The sequence below is a fragment of the Gymnodraco acuticeps genome, unplaced genomic scaffold (genome assembly GCF_902827175.1).
Source record: "Gymnodraco acuticeps unplaced genomic scaffold, fGymAcu1.1, whole genome shotgun sequence".
In the NCBI taxonomy this organism is placed as follows: Eukaryota; Metazoa; Chordata; class Actinopteri; order Perciformes; family Bathydraconidae; genus Gymnodraco; species Gymnodraco acuticeps.
In genome coordinates, this window is record NW_022991247.1 from 28,884 (window position 1) to 50,910 (window position 22,027).

The window sequence follows — 22,027 nt, forward strand, 5'->3', positions numbered from 1 at the left end:
TGCCAATCATTGAGAAATTGCCACAAGTGACAGAGGCTGAGAGGACAACACTGGGATAATAAGCCCTGAATTAAAAAAGGGACCCTCATTTAAGTTCACTTTTAATCATTCACAACTGGATATATTGTGAATGAAACATGGTCAGATCTCTGGTTGTTCACGGACGCATGCTGTGAAGTCAATAAGTGAAATTGCTGATTTCAACCTGTTAAACCCCAAGGTCTCCGTCGGCGGGGACCCTGTTTTTTTTTTCACGACACTGTCTCAGGGGATCTTAATATTTAAGAACCTATTAATGTGTTATACCAGATTAACGGAAATAATCTCAGCTAACTGACGATACAAACCATTTTTACCAAAACAAAACACAAGTCTCATAAGAAGCATCTAAATGACCCCTTAGCGAAAAATGCTAACGGACATTGGCACGGAACTCAAGATAAAAGTACCCTTATTACTTATCGTAGCTGCACATACAATATATCCGATTAAAGCTGAGGTTCCACAGATTATAAAGTATCATCACTGAGTGATCCGGACTCGCGACAGGGGAAGCAAATACAGACATCACAACACGTACCTTTACGGAGCTTCTAGGGAGATCGTCTCACCGTAGCTGTCAATCTGATCAAAAGACGTGTTCAATGGCATTACAACGAGAAAAAACGCGTCTGAATCGGTTAATCCATAGGTTTTTAACGTCTCTGTATAGAAAAATGATTTAATTTATAATCCATAATACCATTTTTATGTAAAAATCGGAGAGCAAATGCTAGCTGCTAATGGTAGACACCAGAGTGGCTGCTGCTTCCGGTCTAGGCCATGCGGCAGTCTCACACACACACACATTACCAAATAAGGACTATGTGGGAGTTCCCCTCGATGCCATTGGCTCTGACTATCAGAAAGAGATGTCACATGTCAAAATCCACCAAGGGGGGCCAGAGATATGGAAAATCCACCCAAATGGCCCCAGATGAGTTTTTTTTGTGCTAAATCTGTCTAAAAAGGTCAAATATCACTTGTTTTGCATCAATCTTGATACAGGGTACTTATTATATGTTGTACTTTGGATTCCTAAAGCTTTTAGTCTACTAACCCATCATCCAAGGTTAGTTTTCACTATAAGTACAACATATTGTTTGGACGGACACTATAATTTACAGTTTTTTACCATGTTCAATCTGAATTTTCTTTAAAATAAAAAACATCTATATTGAATCTGACTTTTCTACATCCAACTCACAGGTTTATCATTACTTTGAGAAAAAAGATTATTAATTTAACCCTTTTAGAAGGGAAGATATGGTCATTTGTTCTGGGAATGTCATTTTCGAGCCAGAAACCTGAAAAACAGGCTCTTGGTTTAACAGGTTTTAAAGTTTGACTTTGGGGGAAATTTGACAGAGTAAATTAACTAAGGATCCCAAATTGAGATCGCTGATAGTGCAATTTGGCAGGCTTTCGTAGGAGAGAGTATTAGGGCCAGATGAGAAAATTCGTTTTGGGTTGTGACCAAAAGTTAAAAAAAAAAGGAAAATGGTTAGGTTTCTGAGATAAAAGTCAAATTTCTGAGGAAAAAAAACGTCGGAAAATCTCAGAATTGAAGACTTGACTTTTTTAACGGATTAAAAATCATTATTGGTCAGATCTCAAATCCTTTTTCACATGCGGCCCTCTTCCGAACTTTCGCGATGTGTTTATCCTCAAAAAAAGGTTATTTAGCGACGCTCAGTCCGATTAGATAATGGAGAAAAAATGTCTTACCATTGTGTTTAAACTGGACTGAGCTGGTCAGTCCTGGCATGAAATACCATCCTGTATTGTTAGAAGGCACGATTTGCAGGAATGTGCAAAGGCCAGGTTACATTTCCTGGCTCTGACGAGTACAACAATGGATATGGGCTTTCAGTCTCATACTCTCACAGTCAGACTGACTCACAGAAAAACAAAGTTGCATGCCATTGTGATCTGCCCTTTCTCCAACCAATGACACAGCAGTACGCCTAAATCTCAGAACAAATGGAAGACCAAAGAAGTGGGAATGACTCACTAGTGTTCAGCACACAAAGGCAATTAATGGCAGTTGATCAGAGAACAGTCCGTCGGATGATAAGCACCGCTGTGCATTCATCTCTAGGGTAACCTCAGTCTATGCGTCAGAGCAGGAAGTATACAACTGTTCTGGTAGAAGTGGAGGCTGAGCAGGAGGAGAAGGCGGGCGAGAAGTAATAAGGTGCTGACAAACAGATGAGGATATAGAGACTGTAACAGTGCAGCAGATGCCAAGAAAACAACGGTCCAATCATGTGTTGTTGGAATAAGTCATAATGGTAAAGAACAATTACTCATCACAAAAGGTGAAAGAGAAGAAAAAGAGAAAGACTGTTCTCGCCAACCCTGAGGATTTAAATAAATGAAAACATCAGTTTGTATCTTACTCCTTTAGTTCAAATAGGCCTTGGGTGTGTACAGCATCATTGAGGAAGTGCACTGTTCCAAATACTTGGTTCAGAATTTGCTGGTTCCAGTTGAAAAATGCATATATTCACTATAAATATTTGAATCCTGTTCGTAAATATGGGGTCTAACCTGCTGTCCAACACAAAAAATTCCCCAAATGAAGTACAAAGTACCTATCTATCCATCTATCTATCTATCTATCTATCCATCCATCCATCCATCTATCCATCCATCCATCCATCCATCTATCTATCCATCTATCTATCATCCATTTATCCATCTATCTATCATCCATCTATCCATCCATCCATCTATCCATCCATCTATCCATCCATCCATCTATCTATCTATCCATCCATCCATCTATCTATCTATCCATCCATCCATCTATCCATCTATCTATCCATCCATCCATCCATCTATCCATCTATCTATCCATCCATCCATCCATCTATCCATCTATCTATCCATTCTTCCATCTATCTATCTATCTATCTATCTATCCATCCATCTATCTATCCATCCATCCATCCATCCATCCATCTATCTATCTATCTATCCATCTATCCATTCTTCCATCTATCCATCCATCCATCTATCTATCCATTCTTCCATCCATCTATCTATCTATCAGTTTGATATTAAAGAGGTACCTACTGGTGAAATGTGCAACAGCATTTCCAAAACCTTGGCAATCAGGTTGTGCAACAGAGACCCTTTTTGTGACGGATTCATTATGGATTCATCATGCAAAGAGGATGAAGCCCCTGCATGCCATTTAATTACAACTCTTCCAAAACACAAATCCTAATCCGTGCTGTGCTTGTTTGTGCTCAGCTGCTCTCATTGATCCAGACAAGATCCTGCTTTGTACCGTGTTCTCGGTGAGCACTGTACTTCCCTTCCGAGGTCGGAAGAAGTGGAGTACAAATACTTTGTTACTGTACTTAAGTACATTTTTCTAGTATCAGTACTTTACTCCACTACTTATTTTACTGACGACTTTTTTCTTTTACTTCTTACATTTTTAACCCAAATACCTGTACTTTCTACTTCTTACATATTGAACACAAATACCTGTACTTTCTACTTCTTACATATTGAACACAAATACCTGTACTTTCTACTTCTTACATATTGAACACAAATACCTGTACTTTCTACTTCTTACATGTTGAACTCAAATACCTGTACTTTCTACTTCTTACATGTTGAACACAAATACCTGTACTTTCTACTTCTTACATATTGAACACAAATACCTGTACTTTCTACTTCTTACATGTTGAACTCAAATACCTGTACTTTCTACTTCTTACATATTGAACACAAATACCTGTACTTTCTACTTCTTACATGTTGAACACAAATACCTGTACTTTCTACTTCTTACATGTTGAACACAAATACCTGTACTTTCTACTTCTTACATATTGAACACAAATACCTGAACTTTCTACTTCTTACATGTTGAACACAAATACCTGTACTTTCTACTTCTTACATGTTGAACACAAATACCTGTACTTTCTACTTCTCTCATTTTCCAAACAGCTGGTTCCTTTAGTCTGAATGTGTGTTTGATGCGTGATCATTATTCTTTAGAGTCATTGGGTGCCTATTGATTTGAACACGATCCGTGTATCCATCATTTCCTGGTCTTCTCTAAAGAAGAGGGACCAATGGAAACGTTGTCATGTTGCCGTTGTTCAGCATGGAAACATTCATTAGCTAACAATGACATTATTGTTCTATTAATATAAAGGGAGGTCAGGTACTCTTTAAAACAGCTGCTAGTTATGGGTACTTTTTACTTAAGTACATTTCAAAGCCTCTTTACTTTTACTTGAGTAAAGAAGTTTAGTCAGTACTTCTACTTTCACCAGAGTATTTTGAAACACGAGTATCTGTACTTCTACTTGAGTAAAGGATGTGGGTACTTTTGCCATCTCTGCTTCCCTTCCTGTATGAGCTCATCCTTCCTGGTGGATCCCAGTTGGCCAACACTCAGGTGCCTGTCATCTGTTCAAAGTGTGTCATTCTGGCCCTCTTTCCTTTGGCAGCGCTGACCGTTCTCACGCTGTGATATGCGGACTACTCTCACTCTCCTCTGTCCACCATGAGCTCACAGCTGGAGGTTCGATTGGGAAGCGGCCCATTTGAGACGGTGGTGAAACATGCCAAGTAGCACAATGCCTTCTCTACAGAGCCTGGCTCCGGATCTGTGTGTCCTGTAGTGATGAACCGGGATAACTCTAGCTCTCCTGTCAGAAATGTGGCTGGGTTTCAAATAGAAATCTCTGCTCAGCATTAAAGGTCCCCTATTATACTGTTTTTCATCAATATATCACAGGTCTCAGATATATACAGAACATGTCTCTGATTGGCTGAAACACCAAACAGATCATTGCAGCATTACCCATAATCCCCTCTGTGTCAGCCCTGTTTCCAAAGTGCTGATTCTCTGTCTGTTACTTTAGATGAAAATAAGGAGCCCCTCCCCACGCCCCTCTGATGGGGCTTTCACACCAACGCGGTTCCAGGGCCGGTTTGGAGCTAGAGCCTGAAAAGCACCGTTTTTTCCTGTTCACACCGCAGCGGAGCCGCCTCTAAGCTCCGGAATCCGGTTTGTTTCAAGCACCAAAAAATTGTCGGTCTAGAAGCAAGAACCGCATACGTCACGCTTACGTCGGAGGGGGGCGAGATTATCCTGAGCTAACAATTAAAGGCGAGTACGGCAAAAAGTTGTAACAAGCAGTAGCTCTTACCTCATTCACACCAATGCAACTCCGGTTCAAGCTCCGTGCTAAAGCTTTTCAGGTTCAGAACCGGTTCTTCGGTTCAGCTCCGGCTCTTTTCACACTGCCCAGAGTCCGACTGGTGCTGCGTCATTGCGTCATCGCTTGCGTCATGACGTAACCGTTTGCGTGCCTGCTTCATAAAGCCAAACCGCGCGGAAACCCCTCACAGCTCACACCGACAACAACAACAATGGCCGATTGTGCTCCAGCTTCCTCTGTACCTCTTCGGAAGACCAGATTCCCAGTAGGTAGCTGGTCTCTTCAGTGGACCACTGCTGCTTGTTAAGTTTCTCCATCGTTGTGTACAAACTAGGGCTGACCGATTAATCGATTTTAAATCGAAATCGCGATTTGAAATGATGCGATTATCAAATCGCAAAGCCTTACAATTTTTTTTTTTTTTACAATTTTTGTGTGTGAGTCATCCACACCAATCAGAAGTGCTGTGCTCCACATGCACCAGCCATTGTTAATCAATCAGAAGTGGCCCATGATAGAAGGTGATAGACAGATTGATCCAATCACCTGCCAAGTGCTTCTGAAAGTGCCTGCCCTTTCCAAATGGCTTCCAAAGGAGCTCACCTAGATGGTTTGGTGAAACAAACTGTCTGAGTCAGGTTAGTAATGCTCCATCACATGTTTCTATTACAGGGTGAATCTTAAACTGAAGCTTGACTTTAAAGCAACCCAACGGAAGTTTCATGTAAGTTTAGTTCTTTCACTCGTAGCTCGGGCTGCGGGGGTGCTAGAGACGGGAGCACGTTGATACGACCTTCCTAGCCGGAGATATGGCCGCATTTTACAATAAACTTCCGTTGGGTCGCTTAAAAACAAAATTCGAATCGCAATCGCAATATGTGTCAGAAAAATCGCAATTAGATTTTTTCCCAAAATCGTACAGCCCTAGTACAAACTGGATAAAACGCCGGCTTTTTGTTGTTGTTCAGGAGTTGATCTGCCCCTGCCCCCGCCTCGACGTAAGCGTGACGTATGCGGTGCTTTTGCTCTAGCCGGACCATTTTTTGGAGCTTGAAACGAACCGGATTCCAGAGCTAAGAGACTGCTCCGCTGCGGTGTGAACAGGAAAACCCGGTGCTTTTCAAGCTCTAGCTCCGAACCGGCCCTGAAACACCGTTGGTGTGAATGAGGTATCTGAGAAAAGTGACTAGAACGCTAATTGATGTAGAAGAGACATGAAGAAGAGGGGACACATGTTGATGTAGAAGAGACATGAAGAAGAGGGGACACATGTTGATGTAGAAGAGACATGAAGAAGAGGGGACACATGTTGATGGAGAAGAGACATGAAGAAGAGGGGACACATGTTGATGTAGAAGAGACATGGAGAAGAGGGGACACATGTTGATGTAGAAGAGGCATGAAGAAGAGGGGACACATGTTGATGTAGAAGAGGCATGAAGAAGAGGGGACACATGTTGATGTAGAAGAGACATGAAGAAGTGGATTTTGTATAATGGGTGACCTTTAACAGCATTTTCTAATATGGAGTTGTTGGCAGAGGAAGACAGAGAGGATACCATACTCTCCCAAGTCAAAAGTAAACAGTAAAAATAGAAAATCATGGGGTTTCTTTGAAGAGGAATGTGAACTTCTGAGTTTAGTTTCTCTTCCTCTCCGTCTTGGATCCCGGATAAGCTTGAGAGAGATTGTGAATGCTGCAATGAGCGCTCGGTGTCAAAGGGGAGTTACAGCCTTCCTCACAGTTCCCTGTTCTATGATACATGCTTTCCTCTCTGGTTCATGCAGTTGATGGGTTGACAGGTATGAAAAAAATTAAATAAAGTAAGTGGAACCGAACACCAGGAAAGAAAGAAAGAAAGAACAACAAGCCAAAGTCAGATCACTGGGGAGCAGAAGGAGCTGTGGTTAGTGGGGAAAACATCCACTGAGGAGAAACACTTCCACTGTGACACTGGAGATAGATGTGCTCTAATGTAAAGGATGACAGATGGGTCGTTCTGCAGGGAAGGGTGAGGAGAATAGAAAGAGACTTTAAACCAGAAATATAGGACTTTAAATGCAACAAATGACTGTTTTAATTGACTAAATACCTGTTTTTATTTTTTTGTTAATAGATTAATTGCTTAGTCACCTATTAATGGTTACTAAGACCTACAGGTGACGTAACTTGTTTGTCCAATAAGGTCAAAAACCCTTCAACATTAACAGAAAAAATATATACGATTATCAATCTCTCTGTATTAAATCATTTGGTAGAATGTCAATTTCTATTATACTAAAAAGACAATTTAGTGAGAGATTGTTTTCCTTTGTTCAGTGATCATGTTTAATTTGTTTTTGATGAGGGAAACAATTATCGTGCCACATTTAGTTAATTCATTGTTTTATTTATGCCGGGTTTTGGTACGTGTCCTTAAACATTTACAAATGAGATTATTTGTTTCCAATAACAAAGAAAAACATGTGGATATTACTCAAAGCAAGGCAATGAATGTTTTGGCCATTGGTGCCAAATTGGTCCCCTGAATTTGAACTAGTATCAAATAACTATGAGTATTAAAATAATGACCCTATAGGCCAGGGGTGGGGAACCGTTTTCCTCTCAAGGGCCATTTCAATTTTTATAACATCCTCCAAGGGCCGTACAAATTATTGAACTCAACCTCTGCAAAAAAAAACTAGAATCACAGCCCATTCATTTCACCTTTCTTTCATGCTGTGCAAAGAAAAAGCAACCTCTTAATCCAGATATCTTACCATGACGTGCACGGTGTGGCATGACCACCCTAACAGAAAGATATGGACACAAGATGTGTGCAAATGTGTTTAGTTTCCTATCCATGTGAACATGATTTAAGTGAGGGGGGGGAGACTCACCTGGGGGGGTCCGGGGGCATGTTCCCCCAGGAAGATTTTTAAATGTTGAAGTTAAAAGCATCAATCTGGTGCACTTTGAGAGCAACATTAAGAGATCTATGGAAACATCTCTCAACACGCATATGAAACAGAACTGTAAGCAGATTTTCTTTTTCTTTATATATAACTGTATTTACTTTTGTGTTGTATGCCCTGTAACCAAATAATTCCTCTTGAATACACCAACAGAGGGACTGATCATTTTAAATGTTGCACACGCAACTAAAAACAACATAAAATCCCTCTTGATGGGAGACATTCAACCAGATTTAAACGAAATGACTCAAAGAAATGTTAAGAAACTCTGACAAAGAACATCTTTTGGCTTCACTCTCGGAGGGCAGAGAAGAAGCATTGCCGGTCCCACTTTACAATAAGACTACCCTTATAAAGGGTTTACGAATAGTTTGTAATTCATTTATTAATTAGGTTGTGAACACTTTATAAATCATTAATAAGCTTTTATAAGACATGAGATAAACAGGGCAACTGTGACCGGTTGCTTGCCAAATAGTGAGCCCACATGTATCTGTACTGCCAAGCCTTATATTGGCTACCTAGCTTACTTTGTCTCCTTCATCAGCCAGCATCCTTGGTATCTGTTGTTCACTGAGTTGATTCTCGCTAAGTAGCCAATATAAGGCTTAGTCATCTTGCTAAATAGTGAGCCCACATGTATCTGTACTGCTGAGCCTTATTAGAAATGGTAGTAACTCATTAATAAATGGTGATTTGTTTCACACTTTACAATAAGGCTCCCTTTTGGCGACTATAAATGTTAGTAACTCGTAAATAAATGGTCATAAGAGATGCCAAGAAACATCAAGATGGGGAGGCTGGGAATCAACTCAGTGAGCAACAGATACCAAGGATGCTGGCTGATGAAGAAGACGAGGTAAGCCAAGTAGCCAATATAAGACTTAAATGTGGGCTCACTATTTGGCAAGATGACTGTTACGTACTCCCCCCCTTTTTGTTGTCCTCTTTGTTCTCTCTGCTGTGCAGGTACACCTGGCTCCGCCTTCCCCAGGTGTTCCCAGTTGTCACTCAGCCGAGCTTGGCCCAGGTGTTCCCAGTTGCCAATCAGCCGAACATAAAAGAGGAGGCTGAAGGAGAAGGAAGGACCCGATCACTACTCCGGATGTCTCTGCTGTGGCAGAGCTCTTTTGCTTCTTGTTGTGTTTCCTGGAGGACGTGTTAAAGTTATGTTTTCGCGGCTTTATTTCTCCCGTTAGGTTGTGTGTGATTTTGGGTAGCGGAGGAAGGCTCTGGATCCTACGGCCCGTGGTGTGGTTGGCCCAAGTCGCCTCCGTCTTTTGTTTGTTTTACCTGTCCTCCAGTGTATGTTTTATGATTGTGGCAATAAATGTACGATCACTGTTTAGTGCCTACGTGTTGTGTATTTTTGTTTTATGTTGCGGACTGCCTCACGAGCCACTACTATTAAGTAGGGAGGCGGGTTGTAACAATGACTAAGCCTTATATTGGCTACCTAGCTTACTTCGTCTTCTTCATCAGCCAGCATCCTTGGTATCTGTTGTTCACTGAGTTGATTCTCGCTAAGTAGCCAATATAAGGCTTAGTCATCTTGCCAAATAGTGAGCCTCTGTTGATGTATGTTAGAACTGGTTTATAAATGGTTCTTAATGATTAATAGTGTTTACAACCTAATTAATAACCTAATTATAAACCCTTTTAATCTTATTGTAAAGTGGTACCGCATTGCCTCCATTAATCATTAACCATGTTAAGATAATATGTACACAAAAGGGAGAAGTGAAAAGGGAGAACTTAAATGGTACAAAGAGATGTAAAACCATTCGACCCCCGGCTTCAAAAGCTCTCCAATAGGTGAGTGGCCTGCTGTCAAATTACACCCTCACAAAGGAGCCGGTGGAACAAGGCCATTTACACCCCGGTGAAAAAAGAGAAGCCATAAATTGTGCAGATGGATGGCTGTGGAGACATTCTTGGGAGCAGTAAATTGTTCTGCCTTTTTAACTGCCGCCAGAAAATTCCTCGCACAAGAGGGGCCGTATAAATCGAAAAAAGACGGAGTCAATGGGCGTGATGGAGGGAGAAGAAGTCCCACAGCGTGTTTTTAAAAATCCCATTACTTACCCACAGTTGACCCAGGCGATCGTCCCCTGGCCCTTCACTGTCTGGGCCACGTCGGATAGCAGTTTCAGGTGAGAGTCCCCTGATGTAGCTGCAGACACAGAGAATAAACCACGGTCAGCTTTGTCACCAAACCCGGTCAATAGCTCAGGAGAAAGCTGGCGGACACAGAGGAACACTGTCATGTCCGAACGAGACGAGGGGGGTTGAGTTACAGTGAAGCTCGCTGTATTACTAAAAGGCCCGAGTACAGAAGAAAGAGATCACTGAGACTGGGATGGAAGAGGGGTTTCTAATAGCTTGATGGGTTCAGGGAGGAGGTTTAAGTTACATTAGCTTTCAACGTGGTACAATAGTGTGGCTAAGCAGGGGATGGGAGGATTATATTTTGGGGGCACAAAGACTTCTGGAGCACACCGACTGTTCGGATAACGGAGGAAGCGCAGCAGGTGTGTTTTGGGGATCTGTAGTTTGTACCTGCTGCATGCTGCTTCCCACCATATCCTAAGACATGATAAACACGAGTGTGAACTCATTCATGGACCACATGGAGGGTTTATAATCACTGGAGACTTGCACAATGCACTGTGTCAGAGAGGAGAAATGGCTGACTTTGCTTTGTGTTAGGAAAGAGGAGAAACTAGTGTAATAAACTGTACCAGCTACAAGAACAACACACGGTTATATTAGTGATTTCCATCAGATATGACAAGCGAATTAGATTCCTGCGAGTTAAGTAAACAACATGTAGTCCTTGTGTAATACAATACATCATTAATATACTCCCCCCGAAACAAAATGTGTTTTATTCACTGCAAGAGAACAATTCCTCCCAGAGCTCCAGGCTATATTTAGACCTGGGGGCACTGACATGACTCCCCAGGGTCTCGCTCTGTAACAAAAACATCTGGCAGTTCAGGATCAGTTACTGTATAACCATGTATGGAGCAGATTATGGCTGGTGGAATTTCAAATATGCTCACTTGGGGCTGGGCAATATGACCCAACGTTTCTATTGCAATAAAGCTCATTTAATCTCTTGATCAAAAATGTCCAACAGGTACAGTATAGCATGTTTTGTGGTTATTCAATATAGAAGTATTCTGTATGAATCAAGATGTATGTTTTATTTACTGTTTATTGCAATATAATTGATAGAGCAAAATATATATGATAGATGTTATTATATCATATTTAGACTGGAGCCACACGAGAACGGTAACGCAAACGAACCGAATTCGATATCAAAAAGGTCTTCCGTCCACACGCAACAGGCACCAGAAACGTGTCCGTTCACACGAGACCGCTCGAAAGCGCTGGAGACGCCGTAGTACATATGCCGGGCCTGTAAGTGGCGCTGTACTTCCGCCACAAAATACACAAAAAGCAGCGAAGAAGACTTCCCGCGCATGGTTGCCATGGTTGCCCTTCTGTTTATTCTCCGCTGTGGACGCTCTGGCTCTTTTTCTCCCTCCCCGAGGCAAGCGTGTTCTCCTGCTGTATACAATTTGAAAAGTGCCGGTCAGAGGTCTTCATTTTTATTTATTGAGCTTTAAAACAAATTGATAACGACTCTATATATCATAATATAAGAATAATAAATGAAGCCTCTCTTTTCCTCCCCCTCTTCTGACAGCCCAGCAGCTGATCTCTGAGCAGGAGAGGCGAGGCTATGGCGTCATCGTTATCAGGAAATTATCGTATAGGGCGTAGACACAGAGCCGTTTGCCCCCCCCAGAGCGTTTTGTCCGCAGATCTACCCACCTTGGGACCCGTTATCGTTTTCAACATTTCCATGTCGGCCTCGTGTGGCCGAACCGTCTATATGATAGAGAACTGTAGCGGATCCGACCGTTACCGTTCTCGTGTGGCTGCAGCCTTAGAATGGTGCAGGAATGAGTCTTAAAACCCGGAAATGAGTTAGCATTTTTATCACTTCCCTTGTCTTTTAGGTCAACGTTTGTTCGAAAAGTTAAATGCCAAAAAATAAGGTCTGTGGTTAACACAAGCTGAAGAGATTTCCACTTTTTATTCTACGACATAAAACACGTCAGTAAATACTACACTGGTGAATCTCTGAAGCTTTGAACGTGTCCTAAAAACCAACAAGTGACTAAATGAGACTACTAAACGTCTTCACACCGAACATTAGCTTAGCGGTGGCGACGTGAAGTCATGTGACTGTGCTGTAGTTTGTTTATAGCCCAACATTAGCTAGTTATTTATTTTACAAAAAGCGTAATAGTGGTTTTAATATGTAGAGATTATCCTGTTGAATAAAACGTGTCAGTATGGTAGACGCGTGTTTTTCAGAGAGCTTATTTTCCAACATCCAATGTAAAAATACCATTGATTTTGGTCCAATGAGCGCTTGCGATGCTAACTTCCGGGTTAGCCTACTGCACCACTCTTTAGCATCTATTGCTATACTCACTTTTAAAACTTGATGTCCTCAAAACAAAGCAAAACTCACTAACTGTGACTTACTGCAGAGGGCCAGAGGCTGGTGATGGGCAAGAACTGTGCAATAGTGTTTTTTACTGAATTTAATGTTGCTTGAAGTGGTCAGATAATTGTCTGGTGAGGAAGACATTAAGGAAGGAATCTGGGTGTGACCCTAGATAACAAACTGTCCTTCACTGCAAACATAGCTGCTACAACCCGCTGCTACAGATACATGCTTTACAACATCAGGAGGATACGTCCCCTTCTGACACAGAAAGCGACGCAGGTTCTGGTCCAGGCTCTCGTCATCTCACGCCTAGACTACTGCAACTCCCTCCTGGCTGGTCTACCTGCATGTGCCATCCGACCTCTGCAGCTCATCCAGAATGCAGCGGCTCGTCTGGTCTTCAACCTTCCTAAATTCTCCCACACCACTCCGCTCCTCCGCTCCCTTCACTGGCTTCCGGTAACTGCTAGAATCCACTTCAAGACACTGGTATTGCGTACCATGCTGCGAATGGATCTGGCCCTTCCTACATCCAGGACATGGTTAAACCGTACACCCCAGCACGTGCACTACGCTCTGCATCAGCCAAACGGCTTGCTGCACCCTCGCTGCGAGGGGGACCCAAGTTCCCATCAGCAAAAATACTGGGTTTGCTATCCTGGCTCCAAGATGGTGGAATGAGCTCCCCATTGACATCAGGACAGCAGATAGCTTACACACCTTCCGGCGCAGACTGAAAACTCATCTCTTTCGACTCCACTTCGAGCGATAGAACTATTAACAAAGCACTTTTATACTAATAAAGGACTCGCTTACCTAAAGCCAGTTGAGTAGCACTTGAAATGTTTTTGCTCTATGAAACCTGATGTACTTATATGATTCTGTTTTCTTCAAGGTTGTATTTTGTTGGTCGAAAGCACTTATTGTAAGTCGCTTTGGATAAAAGCGTCAGCTAAATGTAATGTAATGTAATTAAACCAGCGTGGACGAAAACATGCGAAAGCAGAGGAGCCTTTAGTGTCTTTAAAGAAGAAACGTCTCAGTGATGCTGCAACCAGTGATCAATCAGAGCCGGCTCGATACTGGAAGCCTTTATCCAATGACCTCGCTGATGTGGAACATGAATAATAAAACAAATACATCTTTGGCTGTGGGGCTCTCAGAGTCCTGTGTAATTTATTGAGGCATGAGAGGCTCTTTTGAATGGAAAATTAGTCATTTCTAGCAGCGCCATCTACAAGCCTGCTGAGTGCAGTCTTCCTAGAACTATGCAAATGAAATTGAACAACCGTAAGGGTTCCCTAATGTTTCGGAAGAAGACATTGCTTTAAAGCTCTGTTTGACTGCATAAAGTGTTTTATTTTCTATTTAACGCTTACTCTCTAATTCTGTGAGATAAGCGTTTTCTAAGTTCATTACGGAGATAAAACCCTGAGATCTCCCCCATTTAGAGCTGCAGGCTAATTCTGCACAGAACATTAATTTTAAATATATTCTAAAATACTGGGGTAAAATGTTTTTTAATCTGTTGCATCAGATTTGGGCAAAGGGCCACGGTGCAATTGCATTTCCTTATTACAGAATTAATTGAGTGAATTCGTGCAGTGTTGTGAAAAATTGGGACATACCAATTGTTGGGGAAATATTTTCTAAGGCCCATAACTTTGACCCAGTTTATCAGTTCATACTGTCCTGACCGAGCACAGGCACCTGCTGTAACCTTGGCTGCTGTGCTCTCAGTGTAGGGCTGTGCAATTAATCGTATTTTAATCGCAATTACGATTTTGGCCAGCCACAACTACGAAAACAACATAATCGAAAAAACGATTTTGCTTTGCTTGGTTGGGACTGCCACATATTTTATCTAATTTATTTTAGTCTAATTTATTTGTATTTATCATATTTACATATGTTTAGTAGCTTGTGGAAGTGCGCTCCAAAATATTTGTTGATCTTGTTTATTGGTATTTATTATTTTGATATTATTTATTTAAAGGTGGGGTAGGTAAGTTTCAGAAACCGGCTCGAGTGCACTAACATTTGAAAGTACACAGCCGAAAAGAATCCGCCCCTTCCTTCAGACTTCCTTACAGAGCACCTCCTCCAACACACATGAACGCGCAATGCACGCCCAATTACGGCACACCCAATGAGGGCACGAGATACATTTGTGCGTGCACGAGATGGAAGGCTGACAGACAGGGCGGCAATCCAATCCGCCGGCTAAACGGATTGGTCGTGCTTTTTACAGCGCCACAGCTTCCACAGATGACATTTTTTAATGGATTTTTTGTCAAAGCATTTCAGATATTCATTGCTATCGGGATGTTAAGAGCATTCCATGGAATATAACAAAAAGTGTATCTCGAGCCGGTTTCTCAAACTTACCTACCCCACCTTTAATGTAAATGTATCATTAATTTTTGTATTGGTTTTTCAGTTGAATTCTACGTTCAGGGTAATCAACAGTTACAAAGATACTGTTCAAATTATTATTTGTATTTGTTTTAAAGTTCAATAAATGGATGTTTTCAAAGTCAATGAATAACCGTATTTAATAATCGTGATATCAATTATTGACCAAAATAATCGTGATTATGATTTTTGCCATAATCGCACAGCCCTATCTCAGTGTTTGGTCTCCCTGTTCCTGCCTGTTGGCGTCAGCTGATAGAGGAGTTATGATGAACTAGCTAAATACACGGTTCTGGGGTAGAGTTCTTCAGATTTGATTGTGGCTGTGGTTTTATTAAATGTGCCAAGTGCTAGGACTGTCTTAGGGAAGAAAGCTTTTAGATGTGCAGCTCCACTAACATGGAACAGTCTGCAAAAAGAAATGGAAAATTACCAAGCTAGTACCACTACATGTTTTTAAAGCTCGGTTGGATGCTACAAAATCAGATGCTGTTGGTACCTGTACATGTGGTTAGATATGTAAATTGTAATCCCTGTACATTTTGCTGTATGATGTCCTTTTGTTGTTCTGTTGTTTATGTTTTTATGTCTTCTTGTGGAACCTACTGCTGCAGGTCTCCCTTGAAAAAGAGATAATTGATCTCAATGGGATTTTACCTGGATAAATAAAGGGTTTGAATTGAATTGATTTGATTGTGGCATCTCTACCGTGTGGTCAACTCGTGGCCCGTGACATGTCTTGTGAATTCTCCGGCCGAAGCTCCAAATAAACCGTCAGTGTTTGCCATCAAAGCTCCAGCTCTCCTCGTGTCTCTCTGAGTCCTGACTCCAATTGCTTCAGAAGTTTCCCCCACAAAAATGATGACAATGACATCTATGGCCATTACTTTCTCTTACACTTGCTATTTGATATTGTGTATTGTGTGCATAAGGTAGGCATTTTTGGATAATGTTGTATTTATGCTACTACACATAATTAAAGGAAATGGCATTAAGATGTGAAATTACATCTGTAACTTGTTTCAGTTCTCTAAATCAAGATGTCGGACAAAACATATAATGTGTGTTGGAGACAGTCAAAAGTTTGTATTTGTGTGTGCAATCATTATTTTCTGTTATCACAAATTATTTATTAATGACAAATGAAAGCTGTTGGATGTCTTTTAAACGTAGCTAAAGGCTTTATTGGTGACGGCTTCTAACCAAGTACCTACAAATGTAAATTGTGTAAACTGTGATTATAAAAATAAATTGTGTTTAATAATGCAAGTGTACAAGTCCATAATGCATCAGCACTTAAAGCTTCCTTTGCTTATCAATAAAAATAAGTTGACAATTATGATTTTGCATTAAAAAAAGACAACAAAATGCATCTTTAAAATGGGGGCATTTCTTTAGTTGTGTGTGACACATATTTTGTCTGTGAAATGTGTTAATTGGTTTTTCCAACGACCTCTACAGTGACAAGCTGTATAAAAGCCATTAAGATAATAAGCCATTTCTATGATTCCTGTACATGTTCTCTCCTCCCTCGACAGAAACACGGAGGCTAAACCAAACATGTATGCTGCTAAACATGAGATCATATTAGATGTGGAAGTGTTCTCTGACCTGTCTTGGTGTACGCCACCAGGACGTTGGTTCTCGTCCTCAGAAGCTTCTTGAAGTCTTTGTGGTCGCTGACCTTCTCTATGAGAGGAGACACCTTCAGCGCCTCGAGCACCGGCAGCAGCCACACCTGAGGAAACACAAAAACACAATCATTTATGATGCTGTCCAATAGCTGCCCACTGCTCCTGGTACTAGGATGGGTTAAAGCAGAGAACACATGTCACTGTGTGTGCTCTGCATGTGTGACCATTGAAGAGGGTTTCATTCCTCCTATATGTTGGCAAAGTACAGAAAGACATTAGATGGATGGATCAATCTCATTTTGTTTGTGAAGCTAAATATAACACATTAGTTGCTCTACAGCAGGGGTGTCAAACTCAAGGCCCGGGGGCCAAATCCGGCCCTCCACTTCATTTTATGTGGCCCCACAAGAGCTCTGAAAGAATATAATATGTTTATTATACGGTTACATGCCGCTTTACAGAAGCACGTCACCCATAAACTACATGTCCCACAATGCATCTCTCATTTTGTGACATGCTCCCTGAAGAGACTTGCCATTATTTCCCCTGGACTTCTGCTTTCAGACGTAGTTAATTATGAAGTTATTATTCTATCCCATAATAATCCAATGCAGAGCCAATCATATCATATAATACATTATTTTATATATATGATATATTTATATATGTACAACACAACATTTTGATATTTGTATGTGTTTATATGTTTCTAGTTATTGTGCTTTTTTTCTTGTTTTTAATTATTGTTTTATTATTTTACTCCTATTGTGTTCTTCTATATGTGTTCCCTGTGCAGCACTTTGGTCAACTGAGGTTGTTTTAAATGTGCACTGTAAATAAATAAAGATTGAGATTGAGAGTTCCAACCGGCCCTTTGAGTGCTACCATAACGCTAATGTGGCCCACGATGAAATTGAGTTTGAGACCCCTGCTCTACAGGCTGCACAGCTTCAACACCCTCTGTCCTTAGACCCTTCACATATACGGAAACAATCAATCTCCAAAAAGGAAAAGGAAGTGTTTCTTTTCACCCTATGAACTTCACAGAAGTGCCAGGATCTGAAAAAGCTCACATGTATAGGTGATTTCTGTTAAACATTGCTGTTATTCTCCCCGTCAAAATGTTAGTTGTAATAAACCTTCACAGACCACCGGCAGGGATTAGACTTTAAGACTTGTTATGAAATTAAAATGTCAAAGCTATGAGGGGTATCAGTTAGATCTAAGTGAAAGAGTTTGATGCAGAGCTAGTCTTATAGCACTGACTGCAGTAGTCCAAAGCACCGGCTGAGAGCCATTGTTGAACCTCTTTACTGTGCTCATACTTGCCAGTATATTGTTATATTTCCTCTGAAGTGGAAAGCTATTGGAGAGCTTCAACTAGGGCTGAACGATTAATCAATTTTAAATCGAAATTGCGATTTCAAATGATGGAATTATCAAAAAGAAAATGTAATTCTTGTGTGTGAGTCATCCACACCAATCAGAAGTGCTGTGCTCCACATGTACCAGCCATTGTTAACCAATCAGAAGTGGCCCCTGATAGAAGGTGACAGACAGATTGATCCAATTACCTGCCAAGTGCTTTTGAAATTGCCTGCCCTTTCAAAACGGCTTCCAATGGAGCTTTCCTAGATGGTTTCTGAGTCAGGTTAGTAATGATCCATCACATGTTTCTATTACAGGGAGAATCTTAAACTGAAGCTTGACTTTAAAGCAACCCAACGGAAGTTTCATGTAAGTTTAGTTCTTTCACTCGTAGCTCGGGCTGTGGGGGTGCTAGAGACGGGAGCACGTTGATACGACCTTCCTAGCCGGAGATATGGCCGCATTTTACAATAAACTTCCGTAGGGTCGCTTAAAAACAAATATCGCAAATCGAATCGCAATATCTGTCAGAAAAAATCACAATTAGATGTTTTCCCCTAATCGTGCAGCCCTAGCTTCTAAACAGCTTTTATATGGAAACTGATTTATTTTCCTATGGCTCAAAGGAGACAGGATGTTGCCTTCAGTGTGGACCTGTGCTAAAGGTGGCTTCGAAGTAAGCAACAGATGGGTTGCATCTGCTTCATTAGTCCGAATGGTGCATTCGACTTTCCCAACGCTGGTAGAAGGCTAATGGTGTGGAGCACCTAATATGGGTAACAAAGCTCATATTGAGAAGCTTGCACTTTAATCAAAGGGCACTAAAAAAAAAACAAGACTGATTACACCCGAGCCGTATGAAGTGAATTCCCTGCCTTCTAATGGTCTCCGTGCCATCACCATTCATTAAAAAGCTCTTTGTTTCTGCCTACGGAGGATTAAATTAGACACAAAACATCGTCTGCTCGCTCAGCGGATCCTTCCTGATGAGAGATATCACCTGGAAGGAAAACAAGCACCGGTCAGGCTCATTTTCTCATTTTGATTCTCAACTGGGTGCTCTCCTGAGGGAGGCTGATGGGAATCTTAAAGAAGGACACTTTGCACACCAGTACACTTCTAAATGAACATAGAAGAGACAAAGGGCTTAGAAAAAAGGATGAACAGAGACCTTATGTTTCATACAGACGGATCGAGGCAATTTATTTGTGTTGATCTGCGTTTATTTTGTCACTTGATGTCAGTGCATGAGGCCGATTAGCTTTATGTGAAGACAAGATAAACACAAGCTGTGTCACTGTTTGTTATGAGACCTATGGGAATCACACTGAGGGGGGGGGGGTAATGAGGGTGGCTCAGTGACACATGTCGTATATATGTCATATAGGTGGGCATTTAGAGAGCGTGAGGAAGATTAGGAAATGATTGCAGGCTGTCTTATTGCCTCAGCCCAGAAGATGTGTTTTTGTTTGGGGTTATTTATCAACAACAAACTGGATTACTGAAAAACTACACGCCTGATTCTAATGAAAGTTTGAGAAAAGCTGGTCAGTTTGTCTGGAAGGATGCTTAAAGGAATCCTCAGATCAAAACCTCCATTCGGCTTGAAAGATGGCTGAAATGTGTAGCTTGCTAATTCACAGAAGTCAACATATCTACCACCACTACAACAGGACTGTCAACTGTTAATCCATCCATGTTAAGTATGCTCCAATAAATCAATGTTCACAAAATCATGCTTCTTCCAGAGGGGCTTTGGTACTATGAGGATTGTTTTGAAACGTTTTTAAGGACACTTTAGGCGCTTTCACACCAGAGTACTTTTCCCGTTTAGTTCCTGGGATTTTGAATTCACACTAAAAAGAGAACTTAGTTCATGAGAACTTTTCCCCCCTTTTCAGTCCCTGCTAGCGAGGTGGGACTATCCTGGGGAGAGAAAAGTTCCAATTTCTGATTGGTTAGGCGAATTGCAAACCACGCCCCGTAAAACTCGGAAAAGTCTAAGCCGCCATTGTATTTGAACAATTTGTGTGACATTGAGGGTGTGCTGTTGGCAGAGCAATCTTATCTCAGTCTTACCAACCACTGCCTAAGACTGCTAATATCTCCCTTCCTCTGCCTAAAAACACTCCAGAAATAAATAAGGGCCTCTTTAAAATGTTTATCAAATGTTAAAACCCGAGTTAAAATGCCAATATGCACTTCTGGGTAAAACATTTCTAATAAAAACATTACATAAAAGCAAAGAGTGATCCGTAAAACCAGCAGGTGATATGCTGCACATTTTAAAAATATTAAAATGATGCTTAAAACAATAAAAACGATCTAGTCTAGCTGATGAGATTCTATTCTCTCTGATGTGGGACCAGGTGTACTGCCTGTTGTCTGCGTGCATCCTTCTCCATACATCCACCAGGCCGTGGGCGTGGACCAGCTGCCTCAGAGCATGCTGGATGCGGCTCTGCATGGTTGCGATCCAAAGATGCATTTTCTGTACAATTAAAATCCCCACCCAAGAATAAAAAATGCTCCGTGGCACAACCGTTTAAAACATCATTAACTTTGAGTAAAAACAGCTTCCTCTCTGCACCGTTTGTTGGAGCATACACATTTATAAAAACAGCTGTAAAAAGGTCAAACCGTGCTTTTATTAAAAGCAACCTCCCATTGATAAAATGCTCGACCTCCAGAGAGACAGGACTAAAAGACTTGGAGAGGAGGAAGCCCACCCCCCCCCCACTAAGAGAGGTGTTGTGGCTTAAAATGACTTCCCCCTCCCACTCCTTCCTCCAGTCCGTCTCATTAAAAACGTCGCTGTGCGTCTCTTGTAAAAAGAGGACATCGATATGTTTTATTTTTGCAGTCTGAAATATGAAAGCCCTCTTTCTTTCCTCTCTGGCTCCATTCACATTTAAACGTCCCACTCTAAAAGTATCCATTTCGAGTGAGATGTTAAAAGCAAAAATAAAAACAAATAAATTAAACACAGACATTGAGGTTTTTAAAATCACCGCTGCCCATTTGCTTCCTTACTTTAGTAACAATTATTTTTAGTCTGTATATTTCCAGCTCATCCAGGACAGACTCTCTCCGGCTCATGAGTTCTTGCTGAGGCACAAAAAACGGACAAATCTGGGAAATATTCTTCTATAATTAAATTATGTTGGTTTTTTGTCTGCACCAGGTCATTTTTTATCATTTCAGCCGAGTACATTTTTTTTTGTTGGCTACTGCTCAAAAGACCTGGCACATCGCTGCTGTCAGACACAATCATCCCAACTCTCATCCGCCTGTTCTTGCTCTCTTTCTTCCTTTCCCTCACTCACTACTTTACTGCTTTTTGCAACGGTTGATTCATCCTTTTTATTTCTCCTGCGTTTAGTAGCAGTCGTTTTTTTATATATCATTTCTGTTGCGACCTCCTCTTCCTCCATCTCAGCAACCTCCACCTGCTCGCCCCATGTTTTCTTCTCCTCTCTTGTTTTGTCCAAATGTGTTTCCCTATCTATATCCTCCTCCTGTGTTTTACTGACTTCACCTGTCCCTACATTTTCTTTTACCAAATCACCAAATCACCTTCTGGTTCATTGATTATTCCAGGTTTTCACCATTTGTATTTTTATCTTTTTTTCTCCCATCCCCCTTTTCTTCTGCTTCACACAAAACCACCACCTCATTTTCCTGGACATAATCACCCACACCCAACACCACCGCACCGCAAGCCGGGCACAGCAGCAGAACCGCGCTGTACAGCGCGCCCTCGCCCGCTCCGCGTCCGAGACGGCACATCGCGCGCCACCGCCGACTGCTCAGGAGCAGCGTTGCCGTCAGCAGCAGCGGCCGCCTCCGGAGGGGGGCCCTCCACCACCGTAGCGGCC

General features: G+C 41.5%; 1 protein-coding gene across 1 annotated transcript in view; it reads right to left on the bottom strand.

Annotated features, from left to right (window-relative positions):
• Positions 1–20,616, bottom strand: part of LOC117561955 (protein disulfide-isomerase A5-like) — a 47,303-nt gene extending 26,687 nt beyond the window's left edge. The window contains exons 1-3 of the mRNA XM_034239690.1: positions 20,557–20,616; positions 16,759–16,885; positions 10,284–10,371 (exon numbers count right to left, since the gene is read on the bottom strand). Of these exons, the coding sequence (XP_034095581.1) occupies positions 10,284–10,371; positions 16,759–16,885; positions 20,557–20,616 (275 nt within the window). The remainder of the gene's footprint in view (positions 1–10,283; positions 10,372–16,758; positions 16,886–20,556) is intronic.
• Positions 20,617–22,027: the final 1,411 nt, after the last annotated feature.